The sequence below is a fragment of the Canis lupus genome, chromosome 26 (assembly GCF_003254725.2).
Source record: "Canis lupus dingo isolate Sandy chromosome 26, ASM325472v2, whole genome shotgun sequence".
Taxonomy (NCBI): Eukaryota; Metazoa; Chordata; class Mammalia; order Carnivora; family Canidae; genus Canis; species Canis lupus.
In genome coordinates, this window is record NC_064268.1 from 6,260,390 (window position 1) to 6,277,663 (window position 17,274).

Genomic DNA, 17,274 nt, shown 5'->3' on the forward strand with positions numbered 1-17,274 from the left:
CAGAATGAATGACAGACGTAAGAATCACCACGTGGCAATGATGACAGAGGTCATGGATTCAGGAGAGTCATCAATGTACACTCAGCCTAGTGGGCAGGTTGGTAAGGAACAGGACACCAGCACAACTTGGAATACCACCTTACAAGTTACCAGTCCATTGCAAAGAGCAATATGGTGACATGAAGGTGGAGACACCTGGCAGATACCACCGTGACCAAGTGGACATCACGTGTCACCTGGTAGAAAGTGCCAAGGTAGCCAGTGCCACACTTCCAAGGTGTTCCTGCCAAGAATGTGTGGCCCAAGTCTGGTCATGAAGAAACACCAAATGGCCCAGTGGGGTGGGGGTGAGCCCACAGGATGGGCTGCCTATTCCAGACGCCATTACAAGCCCAGGGAGGGAGCTGGACCAGGAAGGAAGGAAGGAAGGAGAACTGCTCGGAGATGGGAAGAGTATGTTTGGGTTGGACAAAGGTGTCACATCCACACTGGTTTCTCTCATGGGGAGGTAGGGGGAAGGCTGTGGTGGTTGTATAAGAGTGTCCTTGCCTGGGGGCACACAAACACAGGAATAAACTCAGGGGTCATTACCACATCATGGCTTCCTCTCACCAGGTGTGCAAAGAGCCTAGTGGAAATAGGGACAGAGTCACGGAGAGAACACATGGGTGACAAAGTAAATGTGGGAACATGTTAACGACCAGGAAATCTGGGTGAAGGGACACAAGGCTCTGGTCTCTTCTGGCAACTTTTCTACAAACTGAAATTATTTCAAAATCAGTTACTGAAGAAAGTGAATTGGGGGAAGAAAGAAATGGCATTTACAGTGAACCTGACCAGACTCCAGAACAATTTTAAAAAGAGTACTGTGTCAAGGAACACAACCACCTCCAGCATAAGAGGGAAAAGAGACAGCACACAACATACAATACATGCCAGAAAACCAAGTGAAATGGCCTGAGTGTAGCTTCCATACAGGGTGGTCAGTAGCTAGAAACAAGACCAGCGGGGGAAATAGCGAAAAATATGCTCTGGCGTCTGTAATGACGGTAAGGGATCAAATGTTCAGCACAAAAGGCACTAAACCTGACACTATAAATAAATCCTAGAACCTGAGTAGAAGCTGCTAAATCAAATACCCGTATCTTCTCCAGAACAAGCACTAGAAGACACATGCTGAAATGTTAACAGTGGCTCTCACTGGGGATTGATTTTCTCCTTCATTGTTTTCAATACTATGCCTAATTTTCTTCAGCAAGCATACATTGCATTTGTAATTAGGGGCTAGCTGTCATGTTTTCAAGATGTATCTCTCTAGACTGTTTCTCTGTATTTCTTCAGACATTTAGTGCCCTTTCACATACGTGGTAGAAACTGCACAAAAGAGCTTAGAAATATATAGAAAAAAAATTTTAACTTGAGTAAATGTTCTGTATAAGAATGACTGATAGGTTTTCTTGATAAAGACAAAGCTCAGAATAGGTAAATGCTACTGCAGAACAGTTTCTATCTTCATCTGTACATAAAGAGGTCATAAGGGTCACAGTTGAAGGACAATTAACAGATGGCTCCTGGCACTTACAGAAGCCATAAAAGAGTAGAAAATATAATAGGTATATGGTTAATGAACAGCTTGACTGATTCAATTTTCACATATTAAACACGTGTGGTTTATTCAGGCTGAAACCTTATGAAAATCCACTTCACAGCCAAGCTCCTCTTTACGTGTCAAAACTACTATGGGATATATATATTCATCTTGCAGCAAAATTCCTGAGGCAAATTTAGAAAAAAACAAACAAACACAAACACCTTCCTCAAAATTAAGAAGCCTAAGTTCCTTTTTTCTACCTTTAATAGATCAGCTCATCCTCAGTTAAAACAATATAGTTATTTTTATGATAAAGTCTAAAAAAAAAAAAAAATCACAGGTTTACAAAGGTGATATGGCTCTCTCTCTCCTGTCCCTCTGCCTCCCTTCCTGAATAGTCCTAAAGCCTTATGGGTAGGTGCAAGGATGAACCCAGAAGAAAGGGAAGACCCACAGTGGCCCTTGGCAAAGTCAGAACTCAAGCAAGGTGAGGACAGCATCCCTGCAGGGGAGCAGCCCAGGTGGGGTAAGGAGGGCATGCACACCAGGGGTTCACCTCCAATGGGGAATGCAGGGCTCCAGGCAAGAAGAGGAGGAGGCAGAGATGGGAAACTGACAGGAGACTGGTTACATGCAAAAAGATTAAAAATAAAAAATAATAAAAAAAATTTTAAAAAGAAGATTAAAAATAAGTAAAAATAGGGCAGTCCGGGTGGCTCAGTGGTTTGGCACCTGCCTTCAGCCCAGGGCATGATCCTGGAGGCCTGGGATCAAGTCCCATGTCGGTCTCCCTGCATGGAGCCTGCTCCTCCCTTTGCCTGTGTTTCCGCCTTTCTCTCTCTCTGTGTGTGTCTCTCATGAATAAATAAATAAAATCTTTAAAAAAAAATAAGTAAAAATATTAACAACAAGGAACGGAGTGTCTCATCATCAAAGAAAAAAGCTAGAAAAACAGAAATGGAGAAAGTGAGACTGACATCTATGATACTAGACTGGAATTGGATGTGAATTCACAGTTTTCAATATATATGCATAGGTACAGAATTAAGGTTTTGTGTGTGTGTGTGTGTGTGTGTTCCAGAGCTGTCCAGTGACATAGCCAGGGAAGAGCGACACCTCAGGGAACAATGGGCACCCCCAGAAATACCTTGGCTTTTTTTTAAAGATTTTATTTATTTATTCATGAGAGACACACAGAGAGAGGCAGAGACACAGGCAGAGGGAGAAGCAGGCTCCCTGCAGGGAGCCCGATGCATGACTCAATCCCAGAACCCCGGGATGACAACTTGAGCCCAAGGCAGACGCTCAACCACTGAGCAACCCAGGCATTACGAGATACCTTGGCTTCTAAATACCATTCTCCAATAAAGTGAACTAGGTTGATTCCAGGGCTGTGTGAGGGAAATTACAATATGAATCTGGACATCTTGTTATGCAAGCATATAAATGGATGGCACAAAAAATGATGGCAGCATATTAAAGGATGTAAAAGCCAGCTTGAATGGACTCCAACTGGCCAAATCTAGAGAATCTGAATATCAAAATAATTATAGTAACAGAGTATAACTCACTGAATCAAACAGGAAATAGTGAACTGAAAAATCTGATGAAGGAGCACCTGCGTGGCTAAATAGGTTGAGTGGCTAACTCTAGAATTTGGCTCAGGTCATTATCTCACAGGTCATGAGACAGAGCCCTGCACTCAGGGCAGAGTCTGCTTGAGGATTCTCTCCCTCCTCTCTGTCTCTCCCCACCTCCACCTCTTCCATTTTCTTTCTAGGAAGGGAGGGAGGGAGGGAGGGAAACAAAAGAAGAAACAAAATCTGATGAGGAGGAATGACACAGCTAGTTTCAAAGTGCTTCCCACAACACTTACTAATTACAAAGGAAAAGGATGACTTCCCAGTGGAGAAGCCTAAGCATCACCACCTCAACCAAATCATCAAAATGAATGTTACCAGCAATGGGACAAACTGAATTGAGTGCTTGACAGAATGCAGTGAGGAGACTTCTGCCAAAGACACATGACTTGAATCTAATCATGAGAAAACATCAGACAAACCCAAATGCAGGGACAGTCTACCAAAAAAACTGACCTGTAAGAATTTTCAAATGTCAAGGTCATGAAAGTCAAGGAAGTCTGAGAAATTGTCCCAGAATGAAGGAGACCAAAGAGATCCGACAATTAGGGACGCCTGGGTGGCTCAAGTGGTTTAGCGCTGCCTTCAGCCCAGGGCCTGATCCTGGAGACTCGGGATCGAGTCCCATGTCAGGCTCCCTGCATGGAGCCTGCTTCTCCCTCTGCCTGTGTCTCTGCCTTTCTCTCTCTCTGTTTCTCATGAATAAATACGTTTTAAAAAAAAAGGCTATTGAGATCTGACAATTAGATCCAAACTGTGATTCCAAACTGGACCCTCCACTATAAAAGGTAGTACAGGATGACCAGTGAAACCTGGATGGAGTCTGAGGCTCGGAGAGTAGCGATGTATCTACCTTAATCTCCTGGCTGTGATCCAGGGGAGAGCACTTGACTTTAGGAGCTACACCCAAATGTACTGGAGGATGGTAAGGCATCAGGTGAACACTCTCAAGTGGCTCCCTGCGCAGCACACCTCCAAATCTACTGTCAGTTTATCATTGCTGAAAGGTGATCGTGACATTGACTCACTGTTTCAGGGTCCTCAAGGGGCTCATCCAGTTCTGCATAGGTCACAATGGTGTACCCTTTGCAGACCCTCCACAGCATTTTCTCAAATGCTTCAACTTTTCCTTGGTTAATTAGGCCAGATACAAATCTATGAGACAATGAAGATAAGTGGAAGTCAATTGAAAGCAATGAATTATCTGATTACATTAAAGGAGAAATGAAGACTTTCATTTCTGGCAAAATGATAAAGATATCCTAAAAGTCCTCCAACTGCAAAATATATAAAATGCTAGATAAAAAGTTTGGGGGATGCACCTGTGTAACTCATTTGGTTGAGCATCCAACCCTTTGTTTTGGTTCAGGCAGTGATCTCGAGTCATGGGATCGAGCCCTGTGTCAGGTTCCACACTCAGTGGGGATTCTGCTTGAAGGTTTTTCTCTCTCCCTCTGCCCCTACCCCTGCTCATGCATACCAGCTCTCTCTCAGATAAATAAATCTTTAAAAAAAATTATTTTTGAAACATCCTTTTAAATGTATAGAGCTGAGCCTATAATTAAGAGGAATTCTTAGAATCCAAAAGTAAATCAGGACTTTATAGCTGCCTTGATGTATTCTACTGACCCAGTATCTTAAGACCCTTAATTTCAAGGTCAGCATGGGAGACAGGAGATGGGCACTAGGTCTATATAAGGTGAGGAGATGAAACTGAATCTCTCCTAATCCCCCCTAAAGTAGGGACTCCCACCTTCTCACCCCAAAGACTTCAAGCAGCTTGAAGAACTAATTCCCCCTTAGGGAATGGGCATAGAAAAAAAACCTACCTTACAAAGGAGCCCTCGAATAAACTTATTTATTTCAGTTTTGGTTCTAGATAGAAAAGAAAAAGTCTTCCTTGAGAATTTATTTATTTTTTAAAGATTTTTTTATTTATTTGAGAGAGTGAGAAAGCGAGCACTAGCAGGATGACACGGGGCTTGATCCCAGGACCCTCAGATCATGACCTGAGCCAAAGACAAATGCTTAACCAACTGAGCCACCCAGGCTCCCCTGCCTTGAGAATTTATAACTACAGGTTAAAATTCACTCAGATTTGTGGCTTAAATTCACATTATTTTCATAGTTAAAAAAAAATCAAAATAGGAAAACAAAAGACTCAAGCTGAGAAAATTAATTTAAAATGATTCCAGGTTGATAGAATGCTCCCTGGTATTTGACAAATGTAAAAACAGATTCTCTCTGAAGGAATACATCCCGAAACTAAATATCATTGGATTCCTACAGATAAGGAACACAGGAACAGATGTCCATAATAAAAAGAAGTCACAAATCACATGAGGAAATAAGTTACTATTGGTTCAAGTAAACAAAAAGGATTAACAGCAGAAAGAGATCCTTAAAATACAATTAATAAATTAACCAACTCAGTTTAGCCCCTGTGCTTCTACTAAACAAAACACGACTTGGCACTTCACTGACCAATTATTTTAGGCTTATTGGAATAACACTGAATGGCATAAGTGTTCCTTCTTTCCAGCTCATTATACCAGAAGAAGAAATTCCCATGGTATTTAGCTAAAAAGTCAATACAGCTGAATAACTCCACTCAGCAAATACAGGAGTACAGTGTTTTCTCAAACAGATATTGACTTTCTTTCATTCCGTCACAGGCTTTCAAATGGTAGCATTCATCCCTCCTCTGACGACAAGGACAATGTGATGCTCAGCCCCCCAGCAGTTGTCACCTACCCCAGTTTTGCTCCCAGCCTCTGCATACAGCTGTAGTCCAACAAGGAATCATTCTCTAAGGGAGGGAATTCTTCATAAGTGGGTTCAAACTACAAAGAAATATGAAACCAAGTGTGTCTCATTACAAGTTGGGCATGTTATATCCCAAGTCATATTTCCAAACAAGTTTGTAGGGCCTCTTAACTGGGTGTCAAAGCTGGGTGCCAAAGCCCCAACATAACTTAGACATAGGACACAGCTCTGATAAATAAAAAAGATCACTTCCCCATCCCTTATTTATAAGCTGCTTGAAGTCAGTTACCAGAGGTAGAGTTAGAATTTGTTACCGCCTCAGTGGGACACAGGGCGCTCAGACAGAGAGGACACCACCAAGGAATGGCTCCAGCAGGAGGGACTTCTCCCCTCCAGGCTCAGCTGAGGGCAGAGCTATTGCACAAATGCTTTCTACTCTGATAAACTAGAGGGTTTTTTGTTAATTCCTTTACTCTTAGCAATTTGATGGGGGGGAGGGGAGAAACAACACCTAAATTTTGGAGCTCAAACTCCACTTTTCGCATTTCTTTCCCATGATCCTAAAAAGCTATTTTTCAACTACAAACTAAAGCATTTTACAAATAGGGAGTACTGTTCTTGCTAAAAAGGCTCGTGCTTTGTTTAATGTTATATAATCCGACTGAAAAATAAAGCTAAGATCAAAATGTACCTCTCCTTGATCATCGATAAGCAAACTGGAAACCTTATGGGAGCGAGTTTTTCGAAAGAAATGCACCTCCCCAAGGGTGTGGTCAGTACCTCCACGTTCCGTTTCAGGAAGGTTTTTGTCACTCTCAGCATGTGAGTGTACTCGATCAGCTCAAGCAAGTTTTTCCTCAGTTTCTCCTTGTTCTTGGTGACTTCTCTCAGCTCCACCTCGAGCTTCTGCAGCTGCTCCTAAAACAAACGGCCAGTTACTTAAGAGGACAGGCTCATGTAAAGTATAGTTCTAAAAATTCTTTTACAACACATTAAAGTCCCGGGAGGGTTTCACAAGCCAGAACGACAGTCCGACAGGGACATGAGAACATACAGAGATCTTCCAGGTCCATCATTCACAGTTTCTATTGACTCTGGGAACTCCTATGAAGCTCAAGGCATGCACGATGGGAGGCATTCCGACGAATGGAGGTACCCTAGGCTGCCGGAGCCTAATCTCCACTCCTACCACTGTTCTGGGCTTTCCTTCATCTGTTTATCCACTGTCACATATCAAAGAGTCTTCCTCTACCAAGTCTACATTTCCTTTTATTTGCAACACAATAATGTAGGGAATCTTTGCTAAGCATATATACCCCAGGCCTCTACCTTAAGAGTCTGCTTACAGTTGCACTTATACAATTAATTGGGCTGAAGAATCCTTGAGGACAAGTCTTCTTTAATAAGCAATTACATAGCAAGCGTCTTTGTCTTTACAATACTTATGTATTCAAACAGCAGAAACGGAGATGTGTAAAACAAAGCATTCAATGAAAACTTATATGCAAACAAATCCCTTGACACATTACATTCATTACTTATGCTCCACCCTATAAAAACTATAAACACTCAGTAATCACTAGGGTTATCATTCTATCACAATCAACCCAAACAGGCCAAACCAGATGACTGCGTTCTACTCATCTGATTGCACAATTCTCTCTCAAGTCCACTCATACAACAAATGTTAAGTGACTTCCTACCAGATAAACACACAGAGCAGTGAGCCAGGGAATGGTCCTGGCTCTAGTCTAGATTGTTTCAGAGTCAGGAGCTCTAGTCTATTTCTCAGTGCAATGAACTATCCGAGAATCAGACCCAAGCCTCAGTGGATGATTCCCGGGGGTGCTAATGAACACCAACCAGGGTTCTCACAGGGGGAACGTTGTAGCCCCAACAACCAAGATGCCAAACTGGGGGATGAGGAATTGTATTTGCTGTCCACCCGGATCACCTCATCACCTTCACACTAAATTCTGAGGATGAGAAAGGAGGCCAGTGAGTTTGGGAGAATGCAAATGGCATTGGCCTACAGCCTCTCTTACTTGTACCAGGAGAGGCAGGCTACGGCAATGGATAAGCCCAGAAAGAACGTTCAGAAACATTACATGACAAAGCACCAGATTTCTCAACCTGATTTTCATTAGCCCCAGTTCACCACCACCCGGAAAGGGAGCATGCATCTTACATCCCAGGTAATCTAATACTGAGGGCTAACCATAGCGTTGTTCTTCAGTTTTCATTCCATGGTGTTTTTTTTTTTTTTAATTAATTAATTAATTAATTAATTAATTATTTTTTTAAATTTTTATTTATTTATGATAGTCACACAGAGAGAGAGAGAGAGAGGCAGAGACATAGGCAGAGGGAGAAGCAGGCTCCACGCACCGGGAGCCCGACATGGGACTCAATCCCGGGTCTCCAGGATCACGCCCCGGGCCAAAGGCAGGCGCTAAACCACTGCGCCACCCAGGGATCCCAATTAATTATTTATTAATGAGAAACAGAGAGAGAGAGAGAGGCAGAGACACAGGCAGAGGGAGAAGCAGGCTCCATGCAGGGAGCCCGACGTGGGATTCGATCCCGGGACTCCAGGATCATGGCCTGGGCCTAAGGCAGGCGCCAAACCGCTGAGCCACCTGGGCTGCCCCATTCCATGGTTTTGAGAGGAAAACCCGAAAAGCCCTAGACAACATAAAGTAAACAAGCAGCATCTAAGATCAATGACTTTAAACAGCATCCTCAGAAATAAGTTACCTGCATTTCCAGGACTTGTTTAAGAGGTGGTGCAGGAGGACTGGTCTCTCCCTCAGGGAGGGGAATGTCAGCTCTATTAATTTCCTGCACCAAATATGCTGTGGGAGGAAAAGGTAAACAAATTAGACACAAAAACTCACTCTAAGACATTTCCATCAGGACATTTTCCATCCCAACCTTTCCTGCGTCGCCTAAAAATTAACATCCTAACGCACAAAAGTCTTGCTTGTTCTAACGGACTTAGAAAAAGCCTCTTGCAACCTCATTTCCGAAGATTTCTACAAAGTAACTGCACCTAGAGAGGTTGGCATGTGGTGGCAAAATAAACAATAACCGGATAAATGCTTTTGGAAATTCCTCAAGTTTTCTTTATTTCTGAAACTCTCACTAAAGAACTTTGGAGTCACACCTGTTTCTGCTCCTATAGCTGAAGCAGAAGGTTAAAAAAGGAGACACTTGGAAGTCCAGGAATAACCCAATGGTAGACCACCTCCACCAGCAGCCTGCCTTCCCTGCAGATGCCCTTAGGCGGAAAGAAGTATCCATCTAGAAGAGCAAAACCTCTATCAGCACATGGCATCCTGAGAGACACAGGGCAGAAAGCCAGGCTTTCCTGACCATTCCCAGTCAGCCAGGCTGTTCTGTCTTGTAACAACCAGATCTCCCATCAAAAACCAGATCCATAAAACGGGTAATGAGCCAGGTCAAATTAACTGAATTACTTTAGTTTATATTTTCAGTCCATGAAGCATCCTTGTCCTTAGGACTGGTGAAGTCATTACTAGATATAACATTTTGGAGAAGTGTTACTAGTTATTTTATTAAGAAAGAATGACAAGGGGCACCTGGATGGCTCAGCTGTTGAGTGTCTGCCTTTGGCTCAGGTGGTGATCCCGGGGTCCTGGGATCGAGTCCCACATCGGGCTTCCTGCATGGAGCCTGCTTTTCCCTCTGCCTATGTCCCTGCCTCTCTCTCTGTCTCTCATGAAAAAATAAGTAAAATCTTTAAAAAATAATAATAATAATAAAGAATGATGAAGAAAAGTGAGGATGTCTTTAGCAATAGGATAGCAAAGGAAGCATGGGGTTATAAGAGGTTTCTGGAGGGACGCCTGGGTGGCTCAGTGGTTAAGCATCTGCCTTTGGCTCAGGTCGTGATCCAGAGATCAAGTCCCGCATCTCACTCCCTGCATGGAGCCTGCCTCTCCCTCTGCCTGTGTCTCTGCCCCTCTCTCTCTCTGTGTCTCTCATGAATAAATAAATTAAATCTTAAAAAAAATAAAATAAAAGAGGTTTCTGGAAATGATACAAATCATTTCACCAATTAAACCTCATTTATTTGAGAGATTCTTCTTTTTTTGTAATTCTGTATGCTTTTTGAAACAATTCAAGCTACAGAAAGTCCTGCACATGTCTAAAGTGTTGTCACTGCCTTTAAAAACCTCATTCCTTCAGATCTCAGGACAGCCCCAGTGGCTTAGCAGTTTCATGCTGTCTTCAGCCCGGGGCCTGATGCTGGAGTCCTGGGATCAAGTCCCACGTCAGGCTTCCTGCATGTAGCCTGCTTCTCTCTCTGCCTATGTCACTGGCTCGCTCTCTCTCTGTCTGTTTCTCTCATGAATAAATAAATAAAATCTTTTAAAAAAATCAAAAAAAAAATAAAAACCTCATTCCAAAAAAATAAAAATAAAAAATAAAAAATAAAAACCTCATTCTAGGGACACCGGGTGGCTCAGTGGTTTAGCGTCTGCTTTGGGCGAGGGGAGTGATCCCGGAATCCTGGGATCAAGTCCCACATCAGGCTCCCTGCATGGAACCTGCTTCTCCCTCTGCCTATGTCTGCCATTCTCTCTCTCTCTGTGTCTCTCATAAATAAATAAATAAATAAATAAATAAATAAATAAATAAATAAATAAATAAATAAATGTTTTGAAATTTAAAATTAAATAAAAATAAAAACCTCATTCCTAATACACGACCTGTCCAATGACCCATTACGTTACAAAGACAGGAATATGATGTTACTCTATAGCACATTATCCACACAAGTAACTAGGACTTCAAACAATATGCAAAGGAATAGATGGTTAAAAGGGTCTTTGGGGGAGCACCTGGGTGGCTCAGTGTTTGAGCATCTGCCTTTGGCTCAGGTCGTGATCCCAGGGTCCTGGGACTGAGTCCCGCATCAGGCTTCCTGCAGGGAGCCTGCTTCTCCCTCTACCTAATATTAGCTATGAGAAATCATTCCAAAAGTCATATTCAGGCCCCTCCTTGGCTCTCTCATCCCGTTGTTTTTCCATTTATCCTATTAAGTTTTGTACTTCAGTCAGTTGTCTGAGATCATCCCTTCCCTCCCCTATTTCAGTCATAACTTCCAGGCTTGACCTAAAAACGATGACTATCACAGGCTAAAGATGTTAAAAATTTTACAGATAAAACAAGTAGTCTTGAGCTACTGAGTTTTGATGGTAAATAACCCGATCTAAAACCTTCAAGAACAAAGCCAATCAATCTATCTGCCATTTCCTACCTTCCCTGTTCTTGTTCATAATTTTAAGTAAGATGTTAATATGTATATAATGTTTTTAAGTTATAAACTACAAGGGACTGGCTAGATAAACTACAGCTCATTAGTTTCACAAAATACTGAGCAGCTATTAAAAATGATGCTGGGTCCATCTGTTTACTGATGTGAGAAGATGCCGCAGGAAGTACCAGAGTGAGAAACAGAGCTGACAACTACATAACCTGATCGTTATGTATGTGAATTCTTCCTTTAAAGGTGAACAGTAAAAAAAGATGAGGAACAGTGAGTTCTTTTTTTTTCTAATGTTTCTAAAAATGTTACTAAAATAAACTTATCCCCCTAAAACTAACAAAACAAAATGAAATAAAATAAAACTTACCTAATATTCGTTCTAGTTCTTCACACCTCTTCACCTCACCAACAAATTTTCTTTGGAAGGAACTTACATTCTGGTTGAGCTGAGAAAAGGATGAAAAGTTTGCTGTGAAACTTCCAAAATTTAAATGTAAATGTAATTTTAAAAATAAAGTATTATTGGCAAGGATTTAGGGAAAAGCACATCCTCACATGCTACTGGATGGGAATAAAAACAGATGAAACTTTTCTGGAAAGCAACTTGGCAACTGTTATCAAAAAATATCATTTGTCCCAGAAATATCCCATGAAGAAAATTAACTTAAGGAAAAAACTGGATACAGACAAAACTTAGAAGAACATCCACCTCAGGGATACAGGAAAAACTAACAATAGAAAACTGATTTAAGAACAAATAGTCTCCATCCAGAGAACACTACCCAGAAATAAAGAACAAACCCCTGACACACTCAACACTGTGGAGGACTCTTGGAAACACAATGCAAGTGTGTCTTTCAAGAAGACACAAAAAGCCACATATTGCGTGGTTCCATTTCCATGAACTGCCCAAAAAAGGCAAATCTAGAGGCAGAAAGTAGAGTAGTGATGGCCTGGGGCTGGAGCAGGCATGGCGATTAACTGTAAGCACAAGGGAACTTACTAGGGGGATATGATGTTCTAACACTGGACTGTGGTGGTGGATGCATAACTCAGTGAATTTTCTAAAAATCAATGAATGGGTGAATTTTATAATACATATAATAAATATAATAAAGTTGCATAAAAATTATGGTTCAGTCACATATCTGATTATTATTCCTTTATTAAGACTCATATTTTAAAATGACTAAGGTATTAGATTAAGAAATCATTAAAAATTTTAGGTATGATAATGATATTGTGGTTTCAATTTTTAAGCGTCCTTACATTTTAGAGATACTTGTTGAAATATTTATGAAAGAAATTATACATCTGGGATTTGCTTCAAAATGATCTTATCTGAGAGAGGGGAGGGACAGATTCTGTCTGGAGATGAAAGGTTGGAATGAGGGGCCATGAATCTATATTATGGGTACAAGGGAGTTTACTGTTCCCACACACAACTCTCTCTACTTCAAATACAAAGCTTAAAACAATAAAAAAAAAATTGTAAAAAACATTTAATAAAATGAGGAAATTAGTTATGATTTGTGCCTGGAAAAAATTAAAGACACTTTCAGTGTGGTTTCAATTATATGAAAACATACACGTACATTTTAAAACATTATTAGAAAAATAATGTCAGATATTAACCAAAATGTTAACAGTGTTTATTTCTGGGGCACCTGGGTGGCTCAGTCAGTTAAGTGTCTGCCTTCAGCTCAGGTCATGAGCCCAGGGTCCTGGGATCAAACCCCACATCAGACTCCTTGCTCAGTAGAGGCTGCTTCTCCCTCTCCCTCCACAGCTACCCCTGCTTGTGTGCACACACGTGCACTCTTTCTGTCAAATAAATAATAAATTCTTAAAAAAAAAAAAAAAGCTTATTTCTAGGTAATAGGATTGTGGAGTTTATCTTATTATTACGTTTTCCAAATTCCCTACAATAGCCAAATATTATTTTATAACAAAAAAAGATTACAGTAATCACTCATGTTGAGAGGCACTTAAGGCAAGAAGGTTATCTTTCCTCCACCCCATCACTTGATAGTGGGCTGTTTCAGAAACCACAATCAGACAAGACGTTGTCACGCAGCTGCCCAACCTGAGAAGCATCCACCCCAAGGTCTCAGTTCTTGTTCAGGTTTTCGATTTTTTTTTAAAGATTAACCAGAAATAAGACTGAAATTCTAATTTCACTTCTGTTTGTCACATTCACATTCATTTCTGGGATCAAATTAATCTCAAGTAACCACTTTCAAGCTCATGATGACATAGGTATGATCCACAGAACAATAAGAAGGAAGCGATGCATCACAAGCGGTCTACACACGACACTACTGCCCAGTTTCAGGGTTTGTTCTTCAACATCAAACACTGGTGAACACTACGTGGACATCGTGGTTCTTCACACAGCAGGAGCCAAATTTCTGCGGCAGTGATACAAACACCGTTGGGTGTGACATAGGCCACCATCACCGCCTCACAGCTATTAGCTGCTTTTTTTCTGTCCTGTGGTTTCTTTTACAAAATTTTGTTTTTCTTTTTCGGGAGGCTACGTCACCCTATTTCTAGGCTGATGACATGAAAACACAGTAGTGCCCCCTGTCCCCAGTTTCAGGCATGCCGCGGTCCACCAAGGTTAGGAAGCAGACAATCCCCCTTCCAGCACATCACCAAGTCAACAGCAGCCCAGCACCATGGCACAGTGCCTACATCAAGCACCTCACTTCATCTCACATCATCAAAAGCCGAAGGGTGAATACAGGATAATACAACACACTTAGAGACAAGTAACTCACATATAGCCTCACAAAGGTATTCACGTAATCTTCATTAGAGTATACCATTAGAGCTGTTCTACTGTTAATCTCTTACTGTGCCTAACTTGTAAATTATACTCTACCACAGGCATGCATGTACAGGAAAACACATAATACCTCTAGTGTTCAGTACTATCTGTCATTTCAGGCATCCACTGGGGATCTTGAATACATCCCAGAAAATAGAGGGAACCACAGTGCGTTTTATTGTAGACTCGTTTTAAGACTAATCTTGAAGCTAGAAAAGCCAGCAGAGGCTACCTGGTGCTCGTTTTACTGATCCCCACACCAGTCATCTTCCCACACCAGCCGCTGAAGGGCTAATGGTTATATTGTCCTTAGACTGTAGACCCTCACAACAGTGAGACGCACTTGCCCTTCTCTGGGCCCCATCGTGTAGGTCAGCTGAACAACCCTCTTCTCCAGGTCTTCTCCTTGGATGTCACTACAGAAACCCTGGGCCTGCCTGCCTGCTTTCCCGCATAAGGAGTGCTAAAAGGGACAAAATCATCTGGTCTATGCAAACTAGAAAAGACTAATGTTAGTAAAGCCCAGCCTGTGAATGCAAAGTCAGTAAGGAACTCCAGAAGAGAGCAGAAAAAAGTGTCAGATGCTATGGAGCTTTCTGCACTGGCACCCATGCTGCTGGAGTGTGAACCCAAAAACACACAGCTGAGATCTTTATCTGCATTTTCTTTCTCTTTCACTGGTTTTCAGCTACGAAGGATCCCAAGTATACCCTACTACCTAATGTAATAGCCCTCAGTGAAACGCAAATATGTGGTGATCAGAGCCTTCGTTCAAACCTCTATGATTTAAGCTCGTTAGGTCTCTCACTTGGAGTACAAACAAGATGGAACAAATCTGCCAGTTACAAAGAAGGCAGTCTGTTTCTCTCCTGTTTCCTGAATCTCCCGGGTGCTCCCAGAGCTGATCAAAGCACCTACCAGGTAAGTGGGTACCAGGAGCTGAAGCCCAAGTGGCTCCAGGAAACAGGAAGAGAGGTGGGCCTTCCCCGCAGCCTCAGCTGTCACTCAGGAGTTTCTCCCTGACTTTACAATCCCTTTGGAGTTCACCCAAGGAACACTGATATCAGATCTTGGGGAGGGGTGTTTCCTTTCAAAATTAAGGGACCCCTCAAAGTGATGAAGGGAAACAGCCAGGAAATGAAAGCTGGGGCCCAGGAAATAAAACATTCCCCTGAAGTGACTTTCAGTTCAATCTGCTGAACACTCCCCTTTCACATTTTGTTCTTTCCCTTCACAGCACTTCAGGATTCCGGGCCACAGAGTGTGTTTTTCTGTCTCCTCCAAGGCTGCACACAGCAAGAGCATAAGGACCCTGTCCACCTTCTTTAACACTGAGTCACCAGCACTAAAAACACTATCTGGAGAGCAAGTAGTCAATAGAGGCCCATTCCTTCACTCAACAAATGCCTACTAATCCCCACAAACCACAAACGGCAGGGACCGTCCTAAGTCCTGGGGAATCAGGAGTGAGAAGGCCCGAGCCCTGGGGGTTGACAGTCCGTGGTGTAAACAGATAATAAGCAAGTAAACAGATATATAAACAGGTGTTTATCATTCCTTGCTAGTAAGACAGGCCCCTAGTAGGCGACGGGACGCACATCATACATCAGTGAACAAGGCCGACAAAAGCCCCTTCGCCTCAAGGCGCTCACTCCAAGCTCCTTCTCGATTCGGGTTGGGGGCTCCTCCTGTTCCCTCCGTCCCAGACCTTGTCCCCCAGATCTTCCAGGGCCAGCTCTTTCCCATTCGGGCCTCATCCCGGCTCACACGTCACCTCCTCAGAGGTACCTTCCTTGACCACTCCGACTCGAGTCACCATCACATCATCCTCCTTTCTTATTACCCTCACGGCGAACACATTATGTTTACGTATTTACTTGCGGATATTTGTCCCCGCCACCCCCGTAAGTTCCAAAAGGTCTCCAAAAGGCCTCATCAGATTCGTCCTCCCGCCAGCCAGCCCAGCGGCCGGCACGGGGTGGGCGCTGCGGAGCATCCGATGGCACTCCCCGAAGTTGGTGAAGACTACACGGGGCGTTTCTAACTCATCTGGCCAAAGACGCCGCGGACCAGACGCCGCGGGGCTCGGGCCCGCTCTGCGGAAGTTCCGGCCGATAAGCCGGTCCCCAGCTTTCCCGCATGCGAAACGGGGGCAGCGGCGCGCCCCTGCCCGGGAGCCCGCGGAAGGGAGGCCCGGGCGAAAGGCGGGATGCGGCGCCGGGCTGACAGGTGCGGCCCGCGTCTCCCGGGCGACACTCACGTCTCTGAACTGGACCAGGCCCTTCTCGCCCAGGGCGCTGAGGCACTCGTAGGCCGTGCCGGACTGCAGAAACAGCTGCGCCAGGCACATGGCCTCGCTCCGGAACAGGGACCCCATGGCGGGCCAGCCCGCGCCCCGGCGGGGCCCGACGGGCGGCGGCGGCGGCGGCGGCTCCGGGCCGCTCGGGTCCGCGCGGTCAGCCGGGGCGGCCGGGGCCTCGGGGTCCTCCTACGGCCTGGCCGCCGCCGCGCACCATGGGGCTCCAGGCTGCAGCGGCCGCCCCCGGTCCTGCCACCGCGGCCCCGCTCCAGCCGCGGCCGCCACAGCGCGCGCGAGGCCCCGCCCCCCGGCTACAGCCGGTTCCGGTTCCGCCCCCCCGCGTGTGCCCGCCCCCACCCCCGCCGCCCGACCAATGGCCGCCCGGAGCTGCGGCCGGCGCCGGCGGGGCCAACGGCAGGAACCCGGAGGCAGACGGCCGGCGGAGGCCCCCGGCGGAAAGCGGCCGCTCCCTCAGCTCTTTAGAGCTTTCGAAGATGAGCTTTATTGAGTTTGTGCCATCAAGTTCACCCGGTTAGGGTATTCGAGTCTGTGAATTTTTTAGTCAACTTACAGAGAGGTGCGCAGCCCTCGTCACGATCCGCTTTTAGAACCCGTCAGCCCGAAAAGGACCGCCCCTGCCGGCGCCGGCGACCGGAACAGCGCCGACTCGCAGGCCTGCCTGCTCCTCCGCAGATCCCCGCACGGCACCTACAGTCCTGACGAGACGGAGAGCTCACGTGGCCCACTCCAGATCCTCTGGCTTCTCCCACTGCTTCCCCAGCAAGATCCAAACTCGCTGCCGTAGCCAGCGGGAGCCCCAGGATCCGGCCCCCTTGGCCTCCGTCGCCT

The 17,274-nt window shown here is 44.4% G+C and overlaps 1 protein-coding gene across 2 annotated transcripts in view; it reads right to left on the reverse strand.

The window, feature by feature from the left end:
* The window catches only part of ATP6V0A2 (ATPase H+ transporting V0 subunit a2), a 43,282-nt gene extending 26,157 nt beyond the window's left edge, over positions 1 to 17,125 (reverse strand). Inside the window, exons 1-6 of one of the 2 annotated variants that reach the window (XM_025473647.3) lie at positions 16,997 to 17,125; positions 11,661 to 11,739; positions 8,755 to 8,852; positions 6,778 to 6,915; positions 5,986 to 6,074; positions 4,260 to 4,386 (exon numbers count right to left, since the gene is read on the reverse strand). In XM_025473647.3, coding sequence (XP_025329432.1) covers positions 4,260 to 4,386; positions 5,986 to 6,074; positions 6,778 to 6,915; positions 8,755 to 8,760 — 360 coding nt within the window. In that variant the 5' untranslated portion in view covers positions 8,761 to 8,852; positions 11,661 to 11,739; positions 16,997 to 17,125. Of the gene's footprint in view, positions 1 to 4,259; positions 4,387 to 5,985; positions 6,075 to 6,777; positions 6,916 to 8,754; positions 8,853 to 11,660; positions 11,740 to 16,386; positions 16,731 to 16,996 lie in introns of those variants that run through there. The other variant, XM_025473646.3, reaches the window with a different exon arrangement.
* Positions 17,126 to 17,274: the final 149 nt, after the last annotated feature.